General features: G+C 47.1%; 1 protein-coding gene across 1 annotated transcript in view; it reads right to left on the bottom strand.

Annotated features, from left to right (window-relative positions):
• ANAPC1 (anaphase promoting complex subunit 1) overlaps positions 1-19,369 on the bottom strand; it is a 763,513-nt gene that overhangs the window by 538,814 nt on the left and 205,330 nt on the right. The window contains exon 13 of the mRNA XM_086926883.1: positions 1,473-1,610. Coding sequence (XP_086783009.1) covers positions 1,473-1,610 — 138 coding nt within the window. The remainder of the gene's footprint in view (positions 1-1,472; positions 1,611-19,369) is intronic.

Here is a 19,369-nt window from a genome sequence, read left to right as displayed (position 1 = left end):
CTCGACCCTGTGCCTCATGGGAACAGTCCAGCCCGAACTGCCAAGACAAGTCTTCCCTGAACCGGAAACAGGCATCCGGAGCCCGGTTTTCGGGTTAAAACCCTCATCAGCCAGCTTGCTTGAATCCAGTAGCAAAGTGAGAAAGGGACCCACATCTAGGCATACCCTGCCAACTCAGGATGGGGAAAGAAGAGTCTAATAGCCCTGCATGTGATACAAGTGACATACAGGACACGCAATGCTTGAGGTCTCATGTACGGTATTTTAAGAAGAATTGAGATTACTAGCACTATACAATTATAAAATGCATTTCAAGGCCTTAGCATCCTTGACAGATACAAGCGGGATTAAAGCAGAAGCGCCTAGTACTATAGGATAATTGACATTTGGTGTGGGGATGTTGCTCACTGGCGGACTTTACCACTGTCCTTAATGGGAAGAGCAGCTCTATACAAGATAATGGCCCTTCTGCGCTTCCTGTACGTGCTTCAAAATAAGCCATTCAAAGTATCGCCTGAGTTTTTTCGAAGGATCGAGCACAAGGTCAGACTATTACTAAGGAAGTCACACAGGGGGTAGACGACGGTGGGCTGGCAGTCCCAGACATCATTAAATACTCCTGGGCAACACAGTTACTAGTAATATATGAATGGGTATTTTCGGACCGCCAAGAAACGGCCTATCAAGTAGATAGAAAGGATAGAGCCATACAGACCTCATGAGAAAGAGCTATTTGCGCCCAATTCCAGCTCGTACAACTCAGGATTCTGCGCAAGTCCTACCATTACAGGACACTGATGCATTGGAAAGGCAGAGCAGACACAGCACTTAGCCTCCAGGGGTGCAGCCAAGAGAGCACATTCTTCCATATCTTTTGGGAATGTCCGTTGATACAGGAGTACTGGCAAGGGGTCACTGAGGAGTCTGACCTCAAATGGTGCCAGAGGGAGGAAAGGGCCCTTTATCAGAGCAGGGGCTGCCCCAAGAAATGGGAGAAAGTGTGGGCAAGCTGGCGTGCCTTAAGGGCGGATTGATGGGGGGCAATCTTGTGAAGTGGGTGGGAGTGAAGGATAGACTGTTCCTTTTGAGAAACTGTAGTAAGTCGTAAAAGAGCCACCCTTAATGTATATACAATCTTTGTCCTTGATAATGTAGATCGCTATGTATACCATGTGAAAGTCTGCTTTTATTTCCCGTACATGCCGTAAGATGAACAATGCTCAATGACTTTTTTTTTTTTAAAGAAGTCCCCAAAAAATTGCCATTTGAAATGTTTTGTTCCGTTGAACAGTCCCTCGTAAAAGCCCAATTACGTCTTCCAAGTTGCCACCAATATGACTCTTACTGTGGGGCGCAATAAACTCATAAGCTGTGATGCTGCATATCAGTGGGGACGAAGATGTTTTTTAAATTTTTACAATAGTTCAAGGGAGAACATTCAGCTTGCCCAAATACTACCCATTCCTGCTTACCTCATTTAAAGGGCCAAGGAGCCTAGTCAGTGGTTTGGCAGGGGTACTGATACTTTCCAGAGGTGTGCTGGGGCGTGGCATCATATTGGACAAGGAAAAAGAAGGAGCTGGCAATCCAGGAACAAATACCTTTCCCACCTTTTCATAAAACACAAAAAACGCACTGTATTAGTTGAGGCACTTCTAATAAAATTACTTTTTGGAAAGGCATACTGCACTTTCACTTTGCTGAGCTTCTATAAACTAACAGCAGGAATATGAAGCTCAGTTTTGTCAATTTTCAAACAATACATTGCTTAGTGATAGGTCTTGAACAATATTAAAATGACAGACATATGAATAAACAGTTCACATTATTCTAAGCAAAAACCTATTAAGAAACAGGAAGATCTTATTTGATTTTGTTTATATCACACTTGTATAGATGGAATGAAAACTAGGGTGTGGACAGCCAACTGCACAGATTGTGGAGAAGCAGGGAGGACATATGGATCAAGACATTCCCAGGTGATATACTGTTTATTCCATCGTTTACTTAGAATGACTAAGACCGTTATAAAATGCAGTCAAAAACTAACAGGCAGTGTGTGTGAGGTAGCTTCCATATTAAGGTTTCTGAAGTTAGTAAATGTTTTGGGGATTTCTGATTTGGAGACATTCAGACCATTATTTATCAAAGCTACCACAAAAGCTTTGTGGTCTTTTAATAAAGGATACATGTAGAGCAGTTGGAGTTGATGGTTAACACTGTAAATCACTGAAAATGCATGGGGCGTGTACTATAAGGTACCAAAGTAGACCCCCCTTCCTGGTCCCTCTCTGGAGCATATGACCAAATCAAAGGCTAAAAACATCACTGAAGCCGTTTAATGAGAAACAGCAGCAGAACATAGGGGGGAAGCCAAACACAACTAAACAGCATGCACAGAACATCTAATGCAAAACACCAATCTTGCAGGGAACACAAGAGAAGAGGAAGACTATAATGGAGAGGTCACCCTTGTCCTTCCCCCAAACATCCATAATGGGCAGACCCTGGAGGAGTGGAGATAAGAAAGCAGGGTGCAAATTACTGCCAGCCCCTCACTATTTCAATGATCTGCCCTTAGTGAATGTGTGGAGTGCAAAAACAACAGTTGATGGACAGAATGCAGAACAATGTCATACATTCTCCCCAGTACAGAGATCTGGGCCCAAATCCATCGTTGTTTTGCTCACCACACCACTCCAGTTCAGACATGGCCATATGCAAATCAGCCTTGACCCTGTGCCTCATGGGAACAGTTCAGCCCGAACTGCCAGCCATGTCTTCCCTGGACCGGAATCAAGCATCCTAGGACCAGTTTCTGGCTATCATCCATCATTAGCCAGGATAGCTTGACTCCAGTGGCGTGGAGAGCACGGGACTCAAGTCTGAGCATACCCGTCCCACTCAGGGTGACAAATGAAAAAACAACAGTTGATGGACAGAATGCAGCACAAGGTCATACATTCACCCCAGTACAGAGATTTGGGCCTAAATCCATCGTTTGTTTGCTCACCACACCACCCCAGTTCAGACATGGCAACATGCAAATCAGCCTTGACCCTGTGCCTCATGGGCACATAGGATATAGGCAATACCCACACCCTACTATTTTCACTTCCAATCCTCTTCTTCTTATGATGATGCCCTCCTGCCACAGCCAAAAAGTGGAATGTAAGGAAGAAGGTCTGCAGTGGAATGGGAGAGACGAGTAGTTATCAAAATACCCAGCACAACCACATACTATCTCATTGTAGACTCAAAAGTGTTGTTAATGGAGAGGATAGAATAGGAGAAACTGGATAGGTCTTCCTATCCTGACTGGAAAACGAACTAGGCCCCTGGAAATAAGATACAACTCTACCAAGGAAAAACTGATTTGGAAAAGAGAAACACAGGGCACAGTGCTATTTACTCTAGAAGAGCATATGGACTCTAGAAGTCTCTATACATTGACTATTTTGACACATTATAAAGTGAAAACTTTTTGATCATTAACTTTATCTGTATTATAGATTTTCTTTTTCATATTGCGTAGAAAAAACTTTCACATCTGATAATTATATATATATATATATATATATATATATATATATATATATATATATATATATAAATATATAAATTCACTGAAAAAACCATAGGTTTCACACCAGTTATAGTTATCTGGAAATTTTACTGACATAAAACCATAGAAATTCCAACGTTATAGTTAGTTGGACTCACTATAACAAGCACGCCTGCAATGCACTGCTGATGACGTCACATATTACATCACTCATGACATCGTCAGTGACATCAAACATGACATCACTGATGACACCAGCCAGTGAATGTGTGTCTTTCTGAAAAATCAATATGTTTTATATATGTATTTGTAAAGGTTGATGGAAGAATAAATGGTTAAATAAGTGTGTAAATGGATGTTTTTTTAAAATGATTGGTTAACTGCCTTATTAAGTGTATTTTATTGAATACATATATTAGCGAGTAACTTTTAAATATTGAAATATATGTATCAGTGTTTCACTTTGTGTATAAGTGGCTGCATGGGTTGGTGACTGACTCACTGTTTGTATGTGTTTTTAAGACAGTATATGTGCAGGACTGTATGGGTGGATGAGTGTGTATATGTGTGTGTTAGTGAATGAATGACTGTCTCACTATTGTCTTTATTAGTAACGACATATATTTTAATCTAGTGTATGTGAGTTTTGATGTATATAAGCGAGTATATGTGAGAGTAAGAGATTGTAAGAGTTCCTGTTTAAATAAGTATGTGTTTCTATAAGTGATTGTTTAAGAGAGTAAGTATGTGTAAGTTTCCTTAGAAGTAAGGAGGTAGTGTGTGTATAGTTGTATATGCAAATAAATGGATGTTCAATAGTTTATTTGCATGTGTGAGTATGTGTGTGAGTAACTTTTGGATGACTGTCGGTGTATAACAGGATGTATAGATGTATCACTACATATGATGAGTGAGTATATGTATGAGTGACTATATAGAACTGTTGGTGAATGAGTGGATGTGTATATAGATGGTGGAATTACTGAATTGGTTGTTGTAACTGCTATGGGTATCTCCATTTTTTTGAAAATGTTAGTTTCTATTTTTGAATATGTGTTTCAAGGGTTACATTACACTAAAAGGAGGTCTGTCACTGTCACTCTGTCACAAGGATGGTGTCATAAGTGATGTCATGAGTGATGTCACTGACGATGTCATGAGTGATGTAATATGTGACGTCATCAGCAGTGCATTGCAGGCGCGTTTGTTATAGTGAGTCCAACTAACTATAACGTTGGAATTTCTATGGTTTTATGTCAGTAAAATTTCCAGCTAACTATAACTGGTGATAAACCTATGGTTTTTTTCAGTGAATTTAATAGGTTTTTTAAATACTAATTCCTAACTATAACTGGTGTGAAACCTATGTTTTTTTTTAGTGAATTTCATAGGTTTTTTTAATGCTAATTCCTTACTATATATAGGGCTTCAAACCTATGAAATGTAATATTTTTTATAATGAATCCTATATTGTATATTTATATAATACTATTTTTTTCTTTTTTTTTTAGCCCTGGAGCGCTCCCGGTGCGCGCCCCGGTGAGCGCACCGGAAAGCGCTATTGCCGCGAACGAAAACATCATCGTGACGTATCGCGTAGCCGCGTCCGCGTGATACGCACGGCGTAAGCGCACCCGGAAGCACTCGAGCGAATACGATCGCGCAACGTAAGCATCCGACGCGCTTAAGCGACGCGCCCGGGGGCGCGTAGCGTAAGCGCGTCGGGTCATGTGACCTGAAAATAACACTTTTTATTGGTTCAGGACAGTTTTTTTTTTCCAAATGATGAAAGACCCCACCTTTTTTCCTTATTCTGACTTTGTCCTTTGACTGAGGAAGACCTGTTTGGAGATCTGTGAATAATATTTTGTACTTTAAAATGGCTACAGTAGCAGCAGCAGCTGAGCATCTGCACCACCACCACCACCACCAAGAGGACCACCACAACACCACAGTGGTGGAGATAAAGAAGAGGAGGAGGAGGAGGGGAGTGGGAGATTCCTACCAGAAGACAATACCCCATATAGGCCAAAGCAGCACATTGTATGGGAGTTTTTTCCATCCCAGAGGGCAAGAAGAAAGTGAATGCGCCAAAGGTGACTTGCCTAATCTGTAAGATGGAACTTTCAAGGGGTAACCCTAATAAAAAATACTCATTTGGCAATAACACCATGATTCGGCACATGCAGCGCAGGCATCCCAACAAATATGCTGCGGCAGAGGTGAGAGAACTGGCCAGCAACCCTCCCCAATCTTCACCCAGCACCTCCAAACGAAAGCAACCCACTCCATCGGGACCAGAGACAAGGGAGATGGTCCCAAACATTCAACCAAAGTTTGGGCAATACAAGATCACTTGTATTTTTTGTGGTAAGACCATCACCTATGGTGAGCAAAGCATAACGCTCATCAACCGTGCTGGTGACAACCACAAATGCCCCAAATCCATAATTTTTTCCTGATTTTTTTTGCTCCAGTTGAGCCGTTTTCAATTCCCTGTTTTTTGTTTCTCCCCATAAAAAAAATATATAAAGTAGTTCATAAAAGCCAAAAAAAGTACAAAATGTTCAAAAAAACATTAAAAAAATATAAAACAACAAAAAGAAGAAAAAAAACAGTTTTTTTTATAACTACCTCCAAATTATAAAAAAAGGCTACATTTTTTGAAAACAATCATTCTTCTTTCCCCATGGTACGCTCCCTGGTGCGCTCCCCGGTGCGCGTACCGGGCGCTCCCCCCGCGCAAATCGAAAAAAAAATAAAATAAATGTAAGCCCTGCGGGGCCCTTTTATAGCTCCCAAAAAAAACCTAGGGGGTCAGGGGGGTCTACTCTGCCCCCTTATGGTCATTTCCCCCTTTGTTTTTGCCACCTCTTGTATCTCGATCCTACCGAGACACAAGATGGCGGCTGCTCCGGACTGTTTGGAATGTTTACAGACACCCGAGAGCCAATCAGCTTTCCGCGCGCGAACTCGCGTAGCGCGCTGGTTAGCGCCCCGGTGCGCGTACCGGGGCGCGCTTATAGATATATATTTTTTTTTTAACCTAAATTACTCAAAATCCACTGGAGCACATATCTTGAGACATAGCAAAGGCACATCGGGCTACCAGTCCCTACAATTTTGCCAAGTTTGGTGGAAATCCATTCAGCCGTTCGGGCTAAAAGTGAGGTAGACCGCCCTATGGAAATTAACATGAGGAAAACACGTTTTGGGACCCCCCTTTTATCTCGACCCCCGCTTGACGAATCCCCCCCCCCCCCCCGAATTTTCAGGCAGATTCCTCAACCGGCGCCAAAGTTATTTCCTATAGAATGTTGCGGATTTCCTATAGAAAATAATCCTAACTATAACTACCTACTGGCGACTGCCAGTAGGTTATATATATATATATATATATATATATATATATATATATATATATATATATATATATATATATATATATATATATATATATATAAATATAAAATTAATAAACATTCCCAGTAGCAATGATTTCAACCACATATCAATGTGAGCCTAATCCTATGATATTATCATTAGATAACCAAATCAGTGGTACCACTGTGACGGAGCCATGATGAAGGCATAGCCAAAACGTGTTGGTTTTTCTGCATATGTCACCAATCTCTGCACATTGTTTTTTATTTTATGCGAGTAAATCATTGTAATATTGGCAACACATTCATCATAATTTTCCAATTACCTAACTGTGCCAAATGACAAATAGTATTATGAGGTGCAATGATTTGGCTATCTAATGTTAATATCATAGGATTAGACTCACATTGATATGTGGTTGAAATGATCGCTATTGGGAATGTTTATTAATTTTGTATATATAATTATCAGATGTGAAAGTTTTTTCTACACAATATGAAAAATACATTTTATATAAAACAATAAAGATAAAGTTAATGACTAAAAACGTTTTCACTTGATGATGTGTCAAAATAGTCAATGTATAGAGACTTCTAGAGTCCATATGCTCAACTAGAGTAAATAGCACTGTGCCTGGTGTTTCTCTTTTCCAAATAGGTCTTCCTATCCACCATCACACCCTCATCCTCTATCGGATGATCCTATCCCACACCCATAATCAAATGAGGGTTGGTAAACTGGAGCACGTGGGGGACGGTTTGGGTGTGGGTGCAGAGATTATTAATCCTATTCAATCTCAATCCTAGTATCTCCTCTGTCCTCCTGCAGTACATGAGAGGAAGGAGGTAAGATGCTCCACGTCCCCTCCTTGCACATGTGTATGGAGCTCATGCCTAAGTAACCAGGATACATCATGAACTGTATAAATAAGTAGTGAAAGGCATGTGTGAGAAGTTGGCCTGGTATATGGTGTTCACTATTCTAGTGAGCACTTTGCACCAGTCCAAACCACCCTTATGGTGATTGGTTGTAAGTCGACCTTATAGACGAGCTATCCTAATGGTAGCGTGGACAAAAGCAGTCTTAGGCTAAACTCAAGAGGGCATGTGAAGCCAGCTGTTTTACCATATGCAATCCCTTTTAATACCAAATGAAAGGACACCACACAAGTTATATATTATAAAATATATGTATTTATTTCTAGAATAATCCCCTTAACTCCTTATGAGCACAGGAGCACAAGCGTTAAACAAAGAACACAGTATAACATACAATAAGCTGCACACTTATGGATAGGCCGGGTGGCCACTAAAACCATATATTAAGAAAGTGGTATAAGTACCACGTCACGAACAATGAACAGGCCTAGGGCCTTGGGAATCGCTGGGCCTACACTGGACTAACGTGGGTTAGGTCGGGAGAGGCCCACAGGATACGGGTGCAGAGTCTATAGGCAACCGCATTTACCATACAAGTCAATGGTGCGTAAAAATCAGAAAGTTATAGGTTTCGGAGACTTCCGACTGAACTAGAACTTAGCCACTTAAAACTAGGACACTCCCTATGGGAGCACCGGAGTTAGCTCGTTACCTCACCCACAGGAAGCGGGTGCATAGGTGCCAAAGTGTGTCGGGTTTCGTTGTGAAGTTCTATGGAGCATGGAGATGAAGATGCTGCAGGCGGCCAGGAGAGAAAAGAGTCCGGTTGGATCCAAAGGTGGATCGAAGATGTAGAGTACCTGAAAGCAGAGGGGACAGAGTTCAGGTCACTAGCCAGTGACCAGCGAGGAACCAGGAAGGAACCAGGCGATGTCGGGTTGCAATCAGGCGATGTCGAGGTGTTGGTCTCCGCTGCCACGTGGACCAGGAAGGATCGAGGATGACCAGCTGGTGAACACGAGCTGTCCCACGAAGGCTCTTGCTGTCGGCGGTGTCGGTACTCGATTCAGAGTCACCAAGCCTTGGCAAAGGCAACCCACGCAGGATTCGAAGATGTCTTCTTGATCGGACCGGAAGGGTCAGATCGATGGCTCCTTTTCAGGGGAGCTGGGGCCAGTCTGGAGCAACCAGACCAGCAGTGTAGTTTCGGTCTTTCGTCGTCACAGAGGCCACTAGCCAACAGGCAAGCGACCGGACAATGGTTCGAGCAGAAAAAGTGCAAAAGGGCCCCACGCAGCACTAGGAGAGTGTGGAGAGGTGATCTTTGGAGCACAGGCTGCTCGGGGCTGGGGCTTCTCAAACCCCAAAGCACAGCGTCGAGGGAGCCTCTGGGGCAGCACTGGAAGCACTTTGTTGACTTTTCAAGATGGCCGGTCCCACGTCTCTCGTCACCTCCACGGATCTAAGCTTTGCTAGGACTGTGGATCGGGCTGTTGGAAGTCTGGGAGTCCAGGTTTTGTCGGTCTCTGTCGTTCGAGCTCCGGTGGGAGCAACAGCAAAGAAAGTCTTGTTGCGCTGATGGTGCCTGCTTGCACAGGGTGGCCACTCCTTGACCACAAGGGAGATTTTTCAGTCTTCTACGTTGAGTAGGATGTCGAAGGGTCCAGAGTTTCGTTTCAAAGTTTCAGTCAGGATGATCTAAATTGCATTGGCACAGCTCCTACCTTTAATCCATATCAAGGGGCTGGATCACCTGCTAGGTGCCTCCTATGGGTGGGACCCAGGAAGGGGGTGGTAACAACCCTTTCCCTTTGTCCAGTTTCGCGCCAGAGTTGGGGCTGGAGTGCCCCAGAACCGGTTTGAACTGGACTATGCATGGGGTGCCTTGTGCGCCCCAGGCAGTGTCTAGTTTCATTCAACCCTCCCTGCTACAATCCACTATCTCCTGTCTGGGGTGGTGTAACACCTCCCTGTGACAGGATACCATTTGTCCAGGCCTCCCCTGCCGGAGTTTAGGTCAGCAGCAGGAGGCCAGACTTGTGTCTGTGGCAGCAGCATCCATTTTGTGATGCTGGGGCTCTGGTTAGATTTAACCGCGTTTAAGCAAAGTAACATGTCTTCTCCCTCTGGAAGGGTGGAATGCTACCCCCGTCGCCAGAACTGGCGAGGGGGTAGTATTCCAAAGCGTATGACACCTTACACGACATGTTTTGATAAAGCCAAAGCAAAGTTAGCAAGTAACCGCGAGGATTATAATGCACTTAAGAGTATATGGTATGGCAATATCCCGGAACAGCTAAGGGAGTTGGTCCCGACAGCTGCAGACAGGCTCAGCTCATGCTAGAGCACCATCTCACATAAAACCAAGCACTCTGCCTCCAGGATTGATAAGGCCTGCCATGGGAGTGACTTATAGGTGCATGTGTGTCCAGATATAGGTGTAGATATAGGTATACTATATCTAAGCAAGGGGTGATTACACCACCTTGCCCCAGCTGAGTGATCAGCCAGTTGTGTCAGTTTGGATAGCCAGCCAGGGGTGGCAAAAGATATGCTGCAGCCCCTGGTAGGCCTTGGATGCACCTATGCCCTGGGTACCTATAGTACACTGTAAGGGGCTGATAAGGTGACCCAATACCCAATTAGAGATGTACCTAGGGTACATGGAGTCCATTTTACAGAGAGAGCAGATAGCCTGGGGCCCTGATTAGCAGGGTCCCAGGCCAACTAAGTCGAAAACCAGCTAAACACTAGGCAAAAAATCTGGGGTAACCATAGTCCGATATCCACCTTCCTACACAACCCACCCACCCCCACCCCCAAACGAAAGGAGATAAGGCTATCCTTGACCAGGTAAGCCTATATTGCCTAAGTGGCCATATAAGGAAGTACCTGCACTAGAATGGTTACCCCCTGTCTCATGGTCCACTAAGCAACCCCTCACCCTAGGGGTATCAGAGGGTATCCACCATAGGGAATCACTACCTGTGGTGTGTTTTGGCAAAGTAAAAGGCTGGTGTGGGAATAGAGTATTGAAGTGAGGCTCCACTAATGTAGGGCTCAGCTTCCTCCAATCACTGTCCACCATGGATGCCTTTCTTTCCATGACTGAGTTGCACTGTGCTCTCAGGGTCAACCTCTGGCTACCTAAATCTGGAGGATGAGTCCCTTTTGTTGGCTTACTGGAGGGACAGTTCAGGTTTGGGGACTTGGGGTCCCAGGTTTGGCTGGGCCCAACAGAATCCATCTGGGGGAGGCATCTAACTAAGTTTAAGGGAGTTCCCGCAGGAGTTTTGAACTTTTTCACCTTGCTAGGGCTGCTAGCTTTGGTGCCCCTAATCTGCTGATGGGGTGGTTCTTTTGGACAGGGGCCCTTTGGGGTCCACCACTGGCCTCCCTGACCTCTACAGCCCTGGGCTGACTAAGGCAGGGTAGAGAGGGGCAGGTTACCTGCTCCAGACTGGGTCCCACCTTGGAAGGGTCCACTGACATCAGGGGCTCTGCCAGGCTAGGCCTGACTACCTCTGGGGCAGTTTCTTCACAAGGGGTAAGATCAGTTCCCGGAGGAGGCTGATCCTTTCCTAAAGTCTGGTGGGAGTGAGATTTCTCTTCCTCCTCAATGCTCTCTGTTTGTGTGGAGTGCTCCATAGTTTCAGGCTTCACAACACATGAATCAGTTTGAGTTTGGGTTGTGGCCATCACAGCCCCGCCAACCTTTTCAGGAAGGGACTCAGTTTGGGTATGGGCTGTTACCATCACAGCCCTGCCAGCCTGTTCAGGGAAGGAATCTGCTTGAGATTGGGCTGAGACTGGCACAGCCCTCCTGACCTGTTCAGGGAGGACATCTTGGATTGGGGCTGTGGCCATCACAGCCCCACTAACCTTTCCATGGAGATTTACCATTTTAGAAAGGGTTTCTTGTTCCACCTCAGCCCAGGCTGAGATCTCTAGATCATTCCCCAGTAGACAATCTACAGGCAAGTTTGATGACACTGCCACTCTCTTGGGGCCAGTGACACCTCCCCAGCTGAGATTTACCACTGCCATGGGATGATCTTTCTGCACTCCATCAATGTTGATCACCTGGTATGTGGCTCCAGGTAAAAGTTGCCTTGAGGGGACTAGGCTCTCAGTCACCATGGTGGTGCTAGCCCCTGTGTCTCCTAAGGCCTCAACTTTCAGACCATTGATGAGGGGCTCCTGTCTGTACTTGTCCAAAGTGTTGGGACAAGCAGTGAAGTTGGCAAACCCCATGCCATTTTCACAGACAAAAGTAGCTGTGGTAGGGGACCTGGTTAGGCCAGAGTCCACCTGTGTTCCCCAAGTAAACCCAGCCAAATTCCTGGGGGCACTCCCACCACCTGGGGGATTACTACTAGTAGTAACAGGAGGTGTTGGAGTATTACCTGGAGGAATATTCTCCTTATTGCTGGCCTTAGGGCAACTGCTGTCAGTCTTCCAATGGCCAGGCTTTTTACAAGCATGGCAATAAGGTTTCTGTTGGGTAGAGGAAGTGTCTTGGGACCCACCCCCATCCTTGGAGTTTTGGGGCCCTGGGGAAGCCTTGTCTTTAGATTTATCCCCACCTTTTTCTTGAGGCTTGGTAGACTCCTTCTTCTGGTCATTACCCTGATTTCTAGGACTAATCCTGGTTCTGACCCATTTGTCTGCCCTCTTACCCAATTCTTGTGGAGAGGTCAGATCTGAGTCCACCAGGTGCTGGTGTAAACGCTGGTTTTGACAATTACTAAGGATCTGCTCCCTCATAATCAAATTATACAATCCTGTATAGTCATGTACTTTGCTGCCAAGCAACCAACCTTCCAGAGCCTTAGTAGCACAAGCTACAAAATCAGTCCAGTCCTGAGTCTGTATCTTCTGGGTGTCTCTGAACATTAACCTGTACTGTTCAGTGGTTAAGCCAAACCCATCAATTAGAGCACTCTTCAGGACAGTGTAGTTTTTAACATCCTCCTGTCTAACAGTGAGGAGCTTGTCTCTTCCTTTTTCTGAAAAGGAAAGCCACAAGATTGGTTCCCACTGATCTTGGGGAACCTGCTGTACCATGCAGGCTCTCTCAAGAGCAGTCATCCATTTGTGCTCGCAGTCGTGTTTTGCTGCTGGTAGCGTGGGGAGTCCTTCACTCAGCTGTTGCCTTACCGGACTTGGGAACCCTGCACCTTGAGGCTGCGTGCTCCGCTGTGTTTTCTTCGTCAGCGCCTGATTCAGGACTGTGCCTGTGCCCGTGTGCTCTGTTTCTTTACTGCAGCTGCCCAGGGGGAATTGGTCCTAGTACTCTGCACAGGTTGGCCGCCGCATTCCAGGCCAGATCTTTCCACCTGCTGAGGGAGTGATTTTGGGAGCGGGACTGCGAGGCAACGAAAGGTGCTAGCGCCAGGCAATCGCGCGCACCTGGGCCTCTTCCCGCCCACTCCTCCCTGCAAGTACTTAACGACTCGCGGCCCCCGCTCCGCGGGGGCCGCTCGCAGTCGTGTTTTGCTGCTGGTAGCGTGGGGAGTCCTTCACTCAGCTGTTGCCTTACCGGACTTGGGAACCCTGCACCTTGAGGCTGCGTGCTCCGCTGTGTTTTCTTCGTCAGCGCCTGATTCAGGACTGTGCCTGTGCCCGTGTGCTCTGTTTCTTTACTGCAGCTGCCCAGGGGGAATTGGTCCTAGTACTCTGCACAGGTTGGCCGCCGCATTCCAGGCCAGATCTTTCCACCTGCTGAGGGAGTGATTTTGGGAGCGGGACTGCGAGGCAACGAAAGGTGCTAGCGCCAGGCAATCGCGCGCACCTGGGCCTCTTCCCGCCCACTCCTCCCTGCAAGTACTTAACGACTCGCGGCCCCCGCTCCGCGGGAGCCGCTCGCAGTCGTGTTTTGCTGCTGGTAGCGTGGGGAGTCCTTCACTCAGCAGTTGCCTTACCGGACTTGGGAACCCTGCACCTTGAGGCTGCGTGTTCCGCTGTGTTTTCTTCGTCAGCGCCTGATTCAGGACTGTGCCTGTGCCCGTGTGCTCTGTTTCTTTACTGCAGCTGCCCAGGGGGAATTGGTCCTAGTACTCTGCACAGGTTGGCCGCCGCATTCCAGGCCAGATCTTTCCACCTGCTGAGGGAGTGATTTTGGGAGCGGGACTGCGAGGCAACGAAAGGTGCTAGCGCCAGGCAATCGCGCGCACCTGGGCCTCTTCCCGCCCACTCCTCCCTGCAAGTACTTAACGACTCGTGGCCCCCGCTCCGCGGGTGCCGCTCGCAGTCGTGTTTTGCTGCTGGTAGCGTGGGGAGTCCTTCACTCAGCTGTTGCCTTACCGGACTTGGGAACCCTGCACCTTGAGGCTGCGTGCTCCGCTGTGTTTTCTTCGTCAGCGCCTGATTCAGGACTGTGCCTGTGCCCGTGTGCTCTGTTTCTTTACTGCAGCTGCCCAGGGGGAATTGGTCCTAGTACTCTGCACAGGTTGGCCGCCGCATTCCAGGCCAGATCTTTCCACCTGCTGAGGGAGTGATTTTGGGAGCGGGACTGCGAGGCAACGAAAGGTGCTAGCGCCAGGCAATCGCGCGCACCTGGGCCTCTTCCCGCTCACTCCTCCTCCTTCTTAGCCCAACTTTCGCACGCGCACGCGGGACGGGCGCGAAGACCGGGCAAAGAGCGGGCCGTTGTGTGGCCGTTAGGTGGCTGGTGAGGCTGGGCTGGGCCCTGTCCCTTTTGTCGTGCTCCCTACGTAGACCTGGGCTCTTTGTGACCTCCACTGTTTGTATATACGGTTTAAGTGTTACTATAGTCGTTTCAGTTTTGCTGGTTTAGTATTTCTAGCTATAGTCACCCTTGTATAATTTCATAGCTGTGTTTCCTCTTTCCATTATGGATACGGCTTCACCTGGGACTTCGGGGGTTAACCTTAACAAGGGCACTCTAGATAACTACTTCAAGAAATCCATCTCTGATATTGAAAGGGAAGAAGCCTTAGCAGAGAAAAGGGTGGAGCGTCGACGCTCCATAGAGGGTTACAAGGCAAGAACTCCCTTGGTTATGTCCCCGCATACTTTAGTACTCAGTACAGAGGTGTCCCCCATTACTGAGGACCCCTTTACATCTCAGGGAATCCCAGAACTTTTAAGGGATATTACCTCCACACCTCCCTCTTACTCAGGGGATCCCTCTAGTTTGCCTACCGTCGTTCCCTCACCACCTTGCAATCCTGATGTAGCCCAGAAATCTATGCAAGCTCCCACCCCTATGGCAAAAACTACTGCTAAAAATCAATTGAGGAAGATTGAGGCCCAGATAATCCCTGGCCCTCCGCCCAAAAAAAGGATGAGGAAAGGGGGTACTATACATAAGGGCAAAATTAGTCACTCTGAATTTGGTAAGGGGAAAGGGGGGGGTTCAGTCTCCGTCTCCACTCCAGATGTGGGTATTAGACCTACTACATCTACAGCGACTGCACAAGAAATACCAACCCCTATACTAGCTACTACCCCTCCATGTGCATTTCCGGAGGTGACTCCTTCGCTTGCCCCTACCTTAGAGTCAATTGCGCAAATGCTCAGGACACTGACTTCCCCTATTGTAGATAGACTATTGGCCATAGAACAACGGTTAGGGAACTTGGAACAGGCTATTTTAAATAGACCGACCAATCAGAAGGTCCCCATAACATCTAGTATAGCTCAGACTGCAGTCAGTTCACTTAACAGCTCAAAACCTTGTACTTCCAAGATGCTCTATTCAACATCTAACAATCTAGCCAAGGAGGCCAATACGATTTCTACCACCACCACAACAGCCTCATTCCCTTTGCCTAACCCTCCCACTAAAACATTGTCCCACATTCCTCAAGGCATTTTAACCTCCGCCACTCCTTCTACAGTTGCCATTAATAAGAAGGGTACCAACTCGCAGGGTGGAAGCAGTATTGCCGCAAGATCAAGCCAACTGGTGGGAGAGAGGGCACCATCTACCAACGCACCCAAACGCAGGATCCCCCAGGTTGAACTTCCTCCAGAATCACTACCCTATGTAGTGGTGCTTACGGGTGTGCCCACTCTAGACCCAGATAAGCGAGAAGGCCCAGAGCAACTTAAAAACAAAACTATGTACTGGTTGTCCAAAAATAGACCTCTCCCGGTGAATGTTAATGGAGACATAGTGCATGTGCGCCGACTCTCCTGGTTAGGGGGACGGGAGAAAGACATTGAGGGCGATTTGATTGTGATTAACTTCAGGGACCCTGAAGCTGTTAGGCATATTCTGAGTTGGATGCCGGGGAACCTAGGCAAATCAATTATGCCGTGTGACCTCACTTATTTCTATCCCAGAGCCCTAGTAGCTCCTCTGTCATGCCCATGGCCCCCCATGCCCCCGATAGGGATTAATGGCCCAAAACAAACTAACCATTACCTCCCCTCACACCCAGGTTCCATGATCCCAAAGAATGTTCTTGGGTGGGAACATGTTCCACCAAGGGGCTATGGAACTAATTACAGGAGTATGGAACATTTTTCTCATCCGGGGGGGATGGACCATTTGCTTCCATTTACACCTTTGGAAGTTAACAACAGATTTGAAGCTCTTTCTGGCTTGGACTCTTGTGATTGACGCCTGGGGTGCCTTCTTGGTTGTTCTGCTGATGTAAGAGCGTCAAATGGACTGAATGAAAATTCTCACGCTCCCGGTGCCAACTCCCTCTGCCAATTGTCAGCAGACCCTCATGGTACGATCCCAAGCCTTCCAGTCACATCTAACTTTAGTCTACCCTCTTTACAAGGGGTTCCCATCCCAAAAGTCTGCAGTGGTAGAAACACTTCAGGGGGGCATGGACCAATCCTGCACACTCCCTCTAGTGTCCTGCGGGTACTATCTTGGAATGTTGCAGGTATTTCCAATAAAATTCACACGGATGAATGGGATTCCCTCATAACAAATAGTGATATCTGCCTCTTTCAAGAGACATGGGCGAGGGTGCCGGTTCTCAAAACTGGCTATGCCATATTTGAGATCCATGCCACCTGGAACGGCAAGGGGAGGCCCTCGGGTGGTTTGGCGGTGTGGATAGCTTCGCATATTGGCTGCAAAGCGGAATCCCTACCTACGTCTTCCCAAGACATCCAGTGTGTCCTTCTAAACTGGAAGGGGGCTCCAACGTTAGCAATTATAAATGTTTATTCCCGCCCAGTAGGACCAACGGCAGAGTCCACCACACTTGAAGATCTTGTGTCCTTTCTGGGCCAGCTGCCGGCAGACTTCAAGGTGGTAATGGGCGGTGACTTTAATTGCCACTTCGAGCCCCTAGAGGGCTTAAGGGAAGGGGCCCTTACTGCAGAAGACGACTTCTGGGGCATACCAGTGTGCCACTCGCCGCATCCTAAATCCTGGTCCCCACTGGCGGTCCAAATTATGTCTTTAACCCTTAATTTTGCCTTAAGAGCTTGTAATGGACGGACTCCCTCAGATACCCCTCCAAAGTGCACTTTCAATAGACTCAATCACGAGTCACGACTGGACTATGTTTTTGTTGACATCAGCCTCTGGCCTAAGGTGGAGGACTTCTATATAATTCCTCGCACTGATAGTGACCATAATGCCCTCCTTCTCTCCCTGGCCTACCTCCCCGAACCTATAGGACCCTCTCGCCCAGAGGAAAGAGATGAAAGGGGAAATTTGGTATTAACTTCAAATAGGCGTAGGGTGAGGTGGCAGAATTTCTCCAAATCGGAAGAAAATATGGGGAAAATTTAGAATCTGGTCCTGCCCAAATTTGAGGCCTTGGAAGAACTAATTAGTCTACCCAGCACCCAGGCCCTGCAGGAATCCTTACCTTCTATACACGAAGAGTTAGTGGCTGCATTGGGAGAGGTCCTCTACCCAGAGGTGCCGAAGTCCAAGCCCAAGACCAGAAGATCTACTTGGTATAACTCTGAGTGTAGAAAGGTTAAAGCTGACCTTATCACTGCAGTCAAAGAGGGGGAATCCCGGACCAGGGTGTCCGCTTTGCGGCGACAGTACAAAGATACAATGGCTCGTGTGAGGTCAGACTGGGACTGGGATAGATGGCAGGATCTGTCTGCAGCCCTAACAGCCAAGGACTCAAGAAGATTTTGGTCCTTGGTTACTACTGGCTCAGGGGAACCAAAAGCCGCAGTAGAACCCAATATAGCAGCACAAATATGGGAAGATCACTTCGGGAAACTCTATGCAGACGTCCATGAGAATACTGATGCCACTGTTGCAACACTCCTCTCCCTTCCTGGTGACACTCTGGAGTTTACGTTAGGGGAAGTGGCCAGTGCAATTGATGGCTTAGCGTTGGGTAAGGCACCTGGCCTTGATAAATTACCTGGTGACCTTTTTAGGTCCCATTCAGAGATCTGGGCGCCTTACCTCCACATCCTCTTTAACTCACTTGCACGTGGTATGGCGATCCCCTGTACTTGGCTGGGGGCAGAGATAGTCCCTATCTTCAAGAAGGGCTGTCCTCTGCTCCCATCCAACTACAGGCCGATCAGCCTGATAGATGTCCCCCAGAAGATCTACTCGCGAATCCTACTAGACCATCTGTTGGTCTGGATGGAGGATAATGAAATCCTAAGTCCTCTCCAGGCTGGCTTCAGGAAAAATACGTCCACCATGGACCAAATCTTCCGCCTAGTTCTCCTCTTTTGGAAAACGGTGACCATCGAGGGCGGGAGATTGTACATGGTGTTCGTGGACCTGAAGTCAGCGTTCGATCTGGTACCGCGAGGAAAACTCTGGGAGGTCCTGAAGGAGTTAGGAGTGCCCACTAACTTACTCCAGGCTATAATTAGACTGCACCAGGGCAACTTCGCTCAGGTACGCTGCGGACGGGGCGGAGCACTGACAAATAGGTTTCCTGTCTCCCGGGGGGTTAGGCAGGGCTGTGTCCTTGCCCCTACTCTTTTCTGTTTATATGTGAACAGCGTCATCTCACATTTAGCTAATGTTGAGGATAATGACGCCCCAGTCTTGGCAGGCAGGAGGGTACCAGCGATTATGTTTGCTGATGATACCCTCCTGCTTTCCAAATCACCCATGGGAATTCAGAGAATCCTTGATGGCTTCGATCTTTTTTGTAGGCAGCATGGCCTTGAAATAAACGCAGGGAAGACCAAATACATGATTTTTAACCCCTCCTCTACAACTAGACCCAACCCAACCTTAAATTCTACGGTCCTAGAGAGGGTCAAAACATTTCAGTATTTGGGTGTAACCCTTCAGGAGAACCTCTCATGGGGCCCACAGATTGCAAGCTCGCGATTGAGGCTATCCCAACTGTCTGGGGCTATCTTAAAGGTTACCAACACCTCAACCTATAAACCTATAGCTCCTGCAGTTGAGATGTATAAAGTGCAAGCGAAACCAGCCGCACTCTATGGAAGCGAGCTATGGGGGCACCAAGCGGCAATAGAGCTGGTTGGTGTTGAAAATAACTTTATGAGGCGTCTCCTGGCCCTCCCAACTGCAACTCCCCTACTTCCCATACGTCTGGATCTGGGTCTACCTTCCATCAGAGAGGATCTTAATTCCAAA

The sequence above is a fragment of the Lissotriton vulgaris genome, chromosome 6 (assembly GCF_964263255.1).
Source record: "Lissotriton vulgaris chromosome 6, aLisVul1.2, whole genome shotgun sequence".
NCBI classification, from domain to species: Eukaryota; Metazoa; Chordata; class Amphibia; order Caudata; family Salamandridae; genus Lissotriton; species Lissotriton vulgaris.
The sequence above is the reverse complement of the archived record's forward strand: the minus strand, read 5'-3'. Positions and strand labels throughout refer to the sequence as shown.